Source organism: Alexandromys fortis, unplaced genomic scaffold, assembly GCF_014885135.2.
Source record: "Alexandromys fortis isolate MF-2015 unplaced genomic scaffold, M_Fortis_MF-2015_v1.1 scaffold_223, whole genome shotgun sequence".
Lineage (NCBI taxonomy): Eukaryota > Metazoa > Chordata > Mammalia > Rodentia > Cricetidae > Alexandromys > Alexandromys fortis.
This window is the reverse complement of record NW_026068095.1, coordinates 593,550-603,415: the sequence shown is the minus strand read 5'-3', so window position 1 is coordinate 603,415 and position 9,866 is coordinate 593,550. Positions and strand designations below refer to the sequence as shown.

The following is a 9,866-nucleotide window of genomic DNA, read 5'->3' as shown; positions in this document are numbered from 1 at the left end:
GGGGAGGAGGAGGGGGAGGAGGAGAGGAGGGGGAGGAGGAGAAGAGGAGGGGAGGAGAAGAAGAAGAGGGGGAGGAGGAGAGGAGGGGGAGGAGAAGAGGAGAGGGAGGAGAAGAGGAGGGGGAGGAGGAGAGGAGGTGGCAGCAGGGGCAGTGACAGCAGCAATGAAAAGACAAATGACAGTGTACGCTGGCAAGGAGAAGGATGCAGGGAAAGACGAACCATTTGCACTGCGGATGGAATGCACAGTGGTTCGGCTACTCTGGGAAATCCGTTTGGAGGATGCTCAGAAAGCGAAGAATGACCATACGACCCAGCTATGCCCCTCCTGGGAACATACGTGACGGCCCCCAGGTCAGTGCACCCCAGAGAGCCACACACCCATGCTTATCACTGCGTTATTGACAGTAACCCCGACATGGAGCCAGTCTAGATGTTCCCCAGCGGAGCAGCGGACACAGAGTGTGAGGTGTAGACAACGGTAAAGAGGGAATCAACAGCAGCAGGAAAGTGGGTGGAATGGAGGTCACCATGTGGAGTGAGACAATCCAGACTCGGGGAGGCAAAGACCACATTTCCTCATTGCTGCATCTACATTTAAATACATATAAGGTACATACACCTGTGACATGCATGTGAACTATAGAGGAGGAAGAGGGCTAAAGGGAGGGTGGAAGAGGGTGAGGACAGCCATCTTGTTTTCTTTCGTGCAGAACCCAGCTTTAAACACACACACACACACACACACACACACACACACACACAGGCAAGAAAGCTGAAGGGGAACCATCTGTGGAGAGGAGGGAGGAGGAGAAACGCAGGGAAAAAAATACAAGCAAAATACAATGATATTTATATAGATATGTAAGTGAAAATCCCTGAATGAAGCTTGTTATCTTGTATACTAACTTAAAACATTAATAATAGAGAGCCAGGAGTTGGATGGCTCAGCAGGTCAAGGCACCTGCCACCACGTCCGATGACGCGAGTTTGTTCCCAGTCCTATGTGGTAGAAGGTGAGGGCTGACGTCTGCAGGTTGTCCTCTAACACGTGTGCCATGGTGTGCCCACTCACATGAATGAACATCCCCCCTGACACACACACTATCAAATAAATAAAATTAAAACAAAAAATCAAAAGACTCAACATTTAGGAAATGCCAGAAAAAGAAAAAAAAAAAAAACAAAGATAGGCAAAAACAAGCACCAAAAAAAATGTATTAATAGTAACAATCCCCCAGGAACTGACAATGCCAAGAACAGTCTTGTTCTAGTAGTGTGGCTGAGAGTGAGGAAAAGTTAAAGTTGAGGACTGGGATACAGCTCAGCAGTAGAGGACTTGCTTATTGTGGGTGAGGCTGTCTGTTTTAACCCCAGCAACACCAGGGGAAAGAAGTATGTATGCTCTTCCATAGCTTCTAGACTCAATACCAGCCCCCGACTCCGCTTTGTTTCTTTTGGTGTTAAGAGAGAGCGAGCCCAGGGCTGTGTGTGCATGTGTGCATGTGTACATGCATGTGTGCGTGCATGCTTGTGTCAAGCTTTACCACTCAGCTAGACACTGCCCCATCTTCCTTTTCTTTCTTTTCTCTAGTTGTGTTTATTTCTTTTGGAGCTGGGGATGGAACCCAAGAAGATGTAGCCATAAAGTTTGTGGCGTCCCATCAGTGTTGCCATGTTACTGAAGGAGTGAGGTCCCCTCTTGGGGTTCTTACACTCATTAACAAAAGAACTCAAAAGAAAGCCTATCAGCCTTTAAAAGACAAACCCAGGGCAGGCAAGCTGTGAATCTTGGCAGCAGTCTGACGGAGGGAGACGGAGCAGAGAAAGGAGAAAGAGCCATGCCATTTGACTTAAGCACACACGGAGGCCATACCCATTGTGGGATAATCTTTTTGTACACTGTGAAGATGTGTCTTTGCCAAGGCACCTTCTGATTGGTTTAATAAAGAACTGAATGGCCAATAGGCGGGACTTCCTAGGAGAAAGAGGAAGTGGAGATGAATGTCGGCTTGTGAGAGAGGCCAGCAAGATGGGGAGTAAGTTGGCCTTAGAGAATAGAAGAGAGGTGAAAGCTATGTGTCAGAATGTAGATCAATAAAAATGGGTTCATTTAAGTTATAAAAGCTAGTTAGGAACATGCCTAAGCTAAAGCCAAGCTTTCATAATTAATAATAAGTCTTCATGTCATTATTTGGGGGGTGGTGATCCCCACAAGAAAGCCTGGTGAGAAAGCTTACCACACATCTACATGGTGGTGGTGGGGCTTTGGAGAGAGTGAGGCTGAAGTGAAGGGGAAGCCTGACTGGAAGAGAGACAGAGAAGTAACGAGAAAGGCGTGTCTGCCTGCCCGCCCGCCTGCCCGCCTGCCCGCCTGCCCGCCTGCCCACCTGCCTGCCTGCCTGCCTGCCTCCCCCTCCTCTCCTCCATCCCTCCCTCCCTTCCTCCCTTCTTCCCTCCCTCTCTCCCTTCCTCCCTCCCTCTCTCCCTCCCTTCTTTCCTTAATTTTTTGAGACAGGGTTTCTCTGTGCAACAGCACAGCCCTGGCTGTCCTGGAACTCCCTCTGTAAACCAGAGCGTGTGCCACCACCACCAAGCTGAAAGTTGTGCTTTTCTGAGTAAACCAGAAAAGTAGGCAAGCTTTACTATAGCTCTGTTTGCTGCTAAAGGCTGGAATTCTGGACAGGAAAAGTGTGCTATAATCTCATTAAAGGGATAAGTATTCCTCCGTTCTCTTCAGCATGGTTTATGGCAAACCTGCCTTCCTGAGGGTGGTCCCTTGGCCCCTTGGTGGGGGACTAGCTTGTGCAGCTGCATGAACTCTGAAGGGAGGATGACAGTGTTATGCCTCTATCCAGGGCAGATGCCATTCTTCGGGTTGGAAGGGCAACAGCTTTCCCGCAATGGGTCTTCAATGCTGTCCTACCACGGAGCTGCATTCCCAGCCTCCCCAGCTCACCCCGCACACTGCAGTCTCTCTTCCCACACAAAGCGTCTCTCTGCTAAGGTCTGTCCTTTGTACCGAGCCTCTGTCCTATGGCCTTTAACCTCTCTCTGTGTTCAGACTCACGACAAACATGCAGCTCTCCTGTGCCCTGTCCCCTTCACCTTGCCTTGTGACATCTTTCTGTGATAAAATGCTGTGTTCCTGGACATCCAGGAAGTCAGCATTGCTCAAACTTTATTTGTGTTTGTTCTTCAAACTTTTAAAAAAATTTTACAATCCACAAAAGAAAACTATTTCTACATCAGCCTTTATCATGAACACACACGTGGCTGAACCAATGTTCTGCAAAAACAACACTTCACCCATAGCGACGGGGTACAATGTGACTCCTTCAAGTCTTTTCCCTTCTACTCGGGTTTATCTCAGGGCACTAAAAGTAAAGTTGGTCTGTCTTGGTTTTACTGTCTGGCAATGAGACACTGCTGTAGTTGAAAAATAAAGTCTTTGTAGATAGGAGCTGAGCCACACAACTTTACATGATGCAAATCCCTGGGTGTTTATTTGGTTAAAGGCTTTCTCCTTTAGTGATTAGGAAAATGGTACCCATGACTGAGGAACTGGCTGGTTAGGCTTATCAAACAGGGTTTCCCGTGTCATGCCACACCAAAGAGTCTCAACTGGAGAGGTGGCTTTGACTCCTAGGGCTCTAAGAGGGGAAAAGAGAATTTAGGTAGGACTGTGGGTTGTGAATGGTCTCTGTAGTTTGAATAAGTATATTTAATACTCTAACTTCATATTTAGAATGCAAAAAAAAAAACTATTTTTGTAGTACAAATTAAAGAGAAAGTAACGAGAAAGAGGACAGGGAGAGTTTATCTTATTTTTTTTTTTCTGAGGGGCTGGGGGGTCTCACTATGTAGCCCTGACTGGCCTGAACTGGCTGTGCAGACTAGGCTGGTCTCAAATTCACAGAGACTCACATGCCTCTGCCTCCTGGTGCTGGGACTAAAGGCGTGCACCACCATGCCCAGAGCCAGGAAAATTTCAGGCACACTCTGAGGGTCCAGTTCATCTTTAAACTCCCATTCGGAGATTAAGGGCGTAGCTCGTGGATAGAGCTCTTGCCTATAATTTTAGTACAGGGGAGATAAGGGCAGGAGGAGCAGAAGTTTGAGTTCAAGGACAGCCTGGTCTATTTGGGATCTGTCTCAAAGGTAAGTATTTCTCATAGCCTTACAGTTCCTGGTGGTTGGAGTGGTGTATCCATGTTGCCATGGTCACGCATGTTCATGCAGGAAAGCCTATTTAAACTCAGTGGGGCAGACACACACACATGCACACACACACAGACATGAAAGCAAGAAGGGGCACTTTTGGGGAGAAGACTGGGGGATGAGACAAGATAATAAGGAGTGTAAAAAACTAATATTGATTATACACATGTAGGAAATTGTCAAAGAATTAAATAATAAAAGAAAGGAAAAGACCCCTTCCTATGAGACTGGAACTGCATCAAAGCAAGAATCAAGACGCAGCTAAACAGCCTGGACTCTGGGCCATCTCACCTAGTAACACCGGGGACCCCCTATGAAGCTTCCGGCTAGTGAGACTGATATTTCCAAACAGCCTTCCAGGGCTAACTGTGGGTGTACCCCGGCAGAGTTCACTCCCTAACACCCCTGTCCTCGTGAACCCCGCACCCCCCATTCTGCTATTTGCTGTGTTTTAACGTTCGAAACTCAACCACGTGAATCACAGAGCTTCAGAACTGCAAACGGTTTCAAAGGTCACCTAACTGTATTTACCCAGAAGGAAATAAGAATCAGACAGATTGGATTGCCCAAGAAGACCCAGTTGCTGAAAGGGGAGACAGGAAACGGAATTCTGCTCCGCACCCTCCCTTCTAGCGCACATCGGAGGACCCCAGGGATGTGCGGACACCCGCGGCATCCCGCTTCTCTTTGGTCCCCGTGCGTGTTATTGGGGTCAGACACTTGTATGTCCCGTGACAAATTTGGAACAAAGTCTCAGAATTCATTTTATTCAGTTAACTTCTGTAACAAGTGGGGCAGCTAAAGGCAAAGAACTCAGTGGAAAAAAGAGACAGCCGATTCTTTGGGCTTTCCTTCCTCCTTCTATGCAAATAATCAGCAGGCTCTGAGTATCTGCTTAGGACTGAGCATTGCACCGGGTATCATCGTGCAAAAGGACCTGAATTCATTCACGTTCTCTCTCTCTCTCCTTCCTTCCCTCACTCTCTCCCCTCGTGTGTGTGTGTGTGTGTGTGTGTGTGTGTGTGTGTGTGTGTAAACAAAGGGACAAGCTCAGATGTCATTTATCAGGATCCAACTACCTTTTTAAAAATTTATGCTGGACAAGCAGCGGTGTAATAAGCCCAGCACTTGGAAGGCAGAGGCAGAAAGATCTGAGTTCAAGGCTAACCTGATTTACAGAGTGAGTTCCAGGACAGCCAAGGCTACACAGAGAAACCTCTGTCTTGGAAAAAAAAAAAAAAAAAACAAACAAAACACAAGATTGTTTATGTGTATGAGTGTTTGGCTGCATGAATAATGCATACATGTATACCAGGTGCATCCCTGGTCCCCAGAGGTCAGAAGAGAGCACTAGAGCCCCTTAAACTGGAGTTACGAATGGTTGTGCGGTGAGTGCGGGAAACTGAACCAGGTCTTCTGCAAGAACAGCCACTGCTTACAACCATTGAGCCCCCTCTCCAGATCGCTTGGTTGCTTTTGTTTTGAGACGGGTTCTCTTATTGACCTGGAAGTCAGTAAGTATGCATAGGGGAGGTTAGTGCTTTAGTCTTCGTTTTTAGAGGTACTGGGGAACAAGAGGTTAAGTGCCATGCCCAGGTCACAGTGGGAAGATGGTGGAGCCAGGACTCAAACCTAGGCTGTGGTCCTGCACGTCCTGCACGTATTTGCACAGGTTGAAACAGAGGACTCCGATCATTTGGTCATTATCAGTCCTGCTCCAAGCCTTCTCAGGACCCACCCAACTCAGACCAGCGGGCTCCCTGCCCCCTCCCTCCTCGAGCAATGGAGAACCTGATAAGGTCTGGCTGAAATCAGTCCCAAGCGTGTGGATGGCTCAAAGCCACGTGAGGCCCAGCCCACAGGGCCCTATCCACCTGCCAGGGGTGTAGACAACCGATTGTGACCCAGACCCTGACTCTGTATGTCAAAGACAAAGCTTACAAGTCTCTGAATATTTAACAAAATGTCACAGAGGCAGCCTTAGGCTTCCCTTGCAACTGAAGAATCTGGGGCCTAGGGTGGCTAGGATGTTAAGTAACTTATTTATAATCCTCCTGTCTTTACTGCTGAGTGCTGGAATCGCAGCCAGGCACAGCCATACCTGGCTTAGTTCAAGTCTTAACACCATCTTTTAAAGTTTCAATGAGATAACTACGCTATAAGTCGCTCGGCAGACACCCAGCATTGGGGTGTGAGCTGCCTGATGTAGATGCTAGGACTCGAACTCAGGTCCCCTGCAAGAGCGGTGCACAGTCTTAACCTCTGTGCCGTCTCTCCAGCCCCATAGTGTATATCTCTTATTTGCTCATTAGCCACTGAAACAAAAGCTCCATGGGGGCAGAACTCCTGGGTGGATCCACCCTGTTGTTATATAGCTTCAGCTTGGAACTCACAATGTAGGCCAGGATGACCTCGAACTTGTGGCAATTCTCCTGCTTCTGCCTCCTGAGTTCTGGGTTTGCAGCTATGAGCCACCATATCCAGCTTGGTTTTGTCTACTTTCTCTTTCTCTCTCTCTCTCTCCCTCTGTCCCTCCATCTGTCTCTTTTTTTCTTTCTTTCTTTCTTTCTTTCTTCCTTCCTTCCTTCCTTCCTTCCTTCCTTCCTTTCTTTCTTTCTTTCCTTCCTTCCTTCCCAAGATGCCGGCCCACACATAGTTGGCACACAAAAGAGTGTTATTTGTAAACTGGGGAGTTTCTCACGGAGAACTTGGATATCTGGCTTTTCTTAACTTGACAACACTAGTCCTGGGAGGCTGCTTGGTGGTAAAGCATTCTTTTTGTTTTGTTTTTTTGAGACAGGGTTTCTCTGTGTAACAGTCCCAGCTGTCCTGGAAGTAGCTCTTGTAGACCAGGCTGGCCTCGAACTCACAGAGATCCGCCTGCCTCTGCCTCCGGAGTGCTGGGATTAAAGGTGGGCGCCACCACCACCTGGCTTCATAAAACATTCTTAACATGTTTCAGTGGCCACCAGGCCCTGTAATCTAACCGGCCGGTTCCGTTCATTTCCATTGTCTGCCCGGCTGGTGAAGGCCTTTGCATGTGGGTCCCCCTGCGATCAGAGCTTCAACTGCCTGTCCATCCACAGCTGGGGAAACTCCGAGAGAGGGACAGATGCCTTGCCGGGCCTCTAGATAACTGAGTCTAGTCCAGAGGTGAGTTGTGAGCTTTTGTGTGAGGCTCACTGTGATACGTTCCAGAACTTGGTCCCCAAGTATACAGGCCTTTACCAGAATTGTTATACAGAGAGATGGTACTGAGATAAAATACTTGTCAGGCCCCAGATTGAAGCACTCAATCCGTAGCATAAGGCTCTAGGTTTGATGCCCAATATCAACCAGTGAATAATCAAATAGAGTTTAGGGAAAACAATGTATGCGTGCAAGATTTTAACTGGGTACCCAGCTTCCAGTTTCCAGGAAAGCAGACCGTTGCCCACTCCTGTGTTGAGGCAAACTAGACAGAACACGGTGATTATATCTCCTCACTCTCTCTATGCACCCAACACGAACAGTTCTATAAATCATGAACCGTATAGCTCTGAACTTTTGAAAACACCCGTGACTGTGAACTGCCACACAAGCCGCCCTGCACAGCCCAAGGCAGGTTGAAGGGCCCCTTGTGGCTCCCCAGCAGATCTGCCTGCTGCTCCCACCCCACCCCGCCCCCACACTCCCAATCTGCACAACACATCTGTAGCACAGCCCTTTTCTATTCCTTCTGTACTTGGGGTTGGGGGGGGGGTTGCTTTTTTTTTTCTGTTTGTTTGTTTTTGCACACTAGGATTTCTGTCAGTCGTTTCTGTAACCAAGAGCTGCTCAGAATGTAGCCAGGCGTGGTAGCTCACGCCTGTAACCCTAGCACACATGAGGCTGAGGCAGGACTATTGCCACAGAATTCAGGGCCAGTCTGCGTTACACAGCCAGTGCCAGGCCAGCCTGGGACAGAATGGGTCTCTGTACTAAGAGGGGGCAAGTTCAGACAGTTTGGAATACTTAAATGGACGAATGCATTCAACAGGCGGTGTCCCACTCTCCAAGATGGATCCTTTTCGTATCCTGCTCGGGCTGAGCCTGACCAGCATTCTCCCCTCCTTCCCAGGGCCAGCGCCTGGCTGTGAAGCGCGGCGGCGGCTGGAAAGCAGCTCGGTCACAGTCCCACCCACAGTTTCGCAACACCCCCTCCAGCCCCGGGCCAGGGTGGGGACGGCTGCGCAGTCCTCCGGTTCTCTGCAGCGCTGCGGGCCTACCTTGCCCCCGGTGCTCAGAACCTGCCAAGGCCACGTCTCCACGCTCCCGAACAGCGAGTTTCTGATCATGCCCAACATGGTGTCGCCCTAGGAGCTGGACGTTCGCGCGGAAAGTCCGTGGCCAAGTAGGGCCGCAGGGGTCCACAGAGCGAGCGGCCAGTGAGTGCCACAGAAGTCAGGGGACTGGGGCGGAGTCTCGTCAATACGGGGCGTGGCCGAGGCGGGGTCCCCCAAGGCTCCACCCACACGAGCCGTCTGCAAGCTCTTGGGTGGAGCAGGTATCAGTGTCAGTAGCACCTCATTCTACTCCAGATACACCTTTTTTTTTTTTCTTTTTTTTTCGTGACAAGGTTTCTTTGTGTAGCTCTGGCTGTCCTGAAACCACGTTGGTCTGGAATTCACAGAGATCCACCTGCGTGCGCCACCACTGTCCAGCAAGATATATTTTCTACTTTCCTTAGTCACCTTCTTCCTACCTCAATGCCTCACTCAGAGGATTAGAATAATCTGTTTGTTATTTTGTGACAGGGTCCACTGTGCAGTCTAGGCTGGCCTCAGGATCCTCCTGCGTCAGCCTCTGGAGGGCTGGACTTGCCGTGTTCACTACCACCCTGGCTTCATCGTCTATGAGATGGAAAAAGCCGCTCTTAACCAGTTCCTTACTGTTTTATTTTCTACCGTGTTTGTTTGGTTTTGGGGGCAGGGTCTCAGCCTGGAACTCACTCTGTAAATGGGGTGACTGCCAGCTCGGGCTGTCTTCCTGCCTCGGCTTCACCAGAGCTGAGGATTATGGGTGAGCGCCACTATATCCAGCTCTTGAGTGCTTTGCATCCCCTGAGAGCTAGCGTCCCAGGAGGGCGTCCCAGGAAGTCCCAAAGGTGGATTCTAGGAACCGACCTCAGATCCTCTGTAAGAGCAGAGTGAGCTTTTCACCACTGGGTCCTCTCTCCAGTCCCGACATTGTGTTTGATTACAAGTTCCCCATTCCTTGTCCCAACAACAGTTCATTCCGTCCCCTCATAACCTAGTTGGTTTTTACCACAGTTTCGTGAGTGCCTGTCCCTTGCCAAGTACTTTACAAGTCTTATCTGTACTCCCAGTATCACTAGCAGGTGTACACATTGCACATATCCGTCTTACAGAGGGGGAAGGAACGGAGGAAGGTCGTGGATATGAGCAAATACAATGATATACGCAAATGACATATGCAAAAATATCACAACGAAACCTAATGTTTTAGACTCTCTCTGTTCTGTTTTTTTTTTTTTTTTTTTTTTTTTTTTTTTTTTTTTTTTTTTTGTCAACTCGACACAAGCTAGAGTTGTCTGAGAAGAGGAACCTCAGCTGAGAACATGTCTGCTTCAGACTGTCTGACAGCAAGTCTGGGAAGCTCTTTCTT

At 48.8% G+C, this 9,866-nt stretch overlaps 1 protein-coding gene across 1 annotated transcript in view; it reads right to left on the bottom strand.

Annotated features, from left to right (window-relative positions):
• Hebp1 (heme binding protein 1) overlaps positions 1 to 8,665 on the bottom strand; it is a 25,264-nt gene extending 16,599 nt beyond the window's left edge. Inside the window, exon 1 of the mRNA XM_050123251.1 lies at positions 8,468 to 8,665. Within this exon, the coding sequence (XP_049979208.1) occupies positions 8,468 to 8,545 (78 nt within the window). The 5' untranslated portion in view covers positions 8,546 to 8,665. The remainder of the gene's footprint in view (positions 1 to 8,467) is intronic.
• Between the last annotated feature and the right edge of the window lie 1,201 nt (positions 8,666 to 9,866).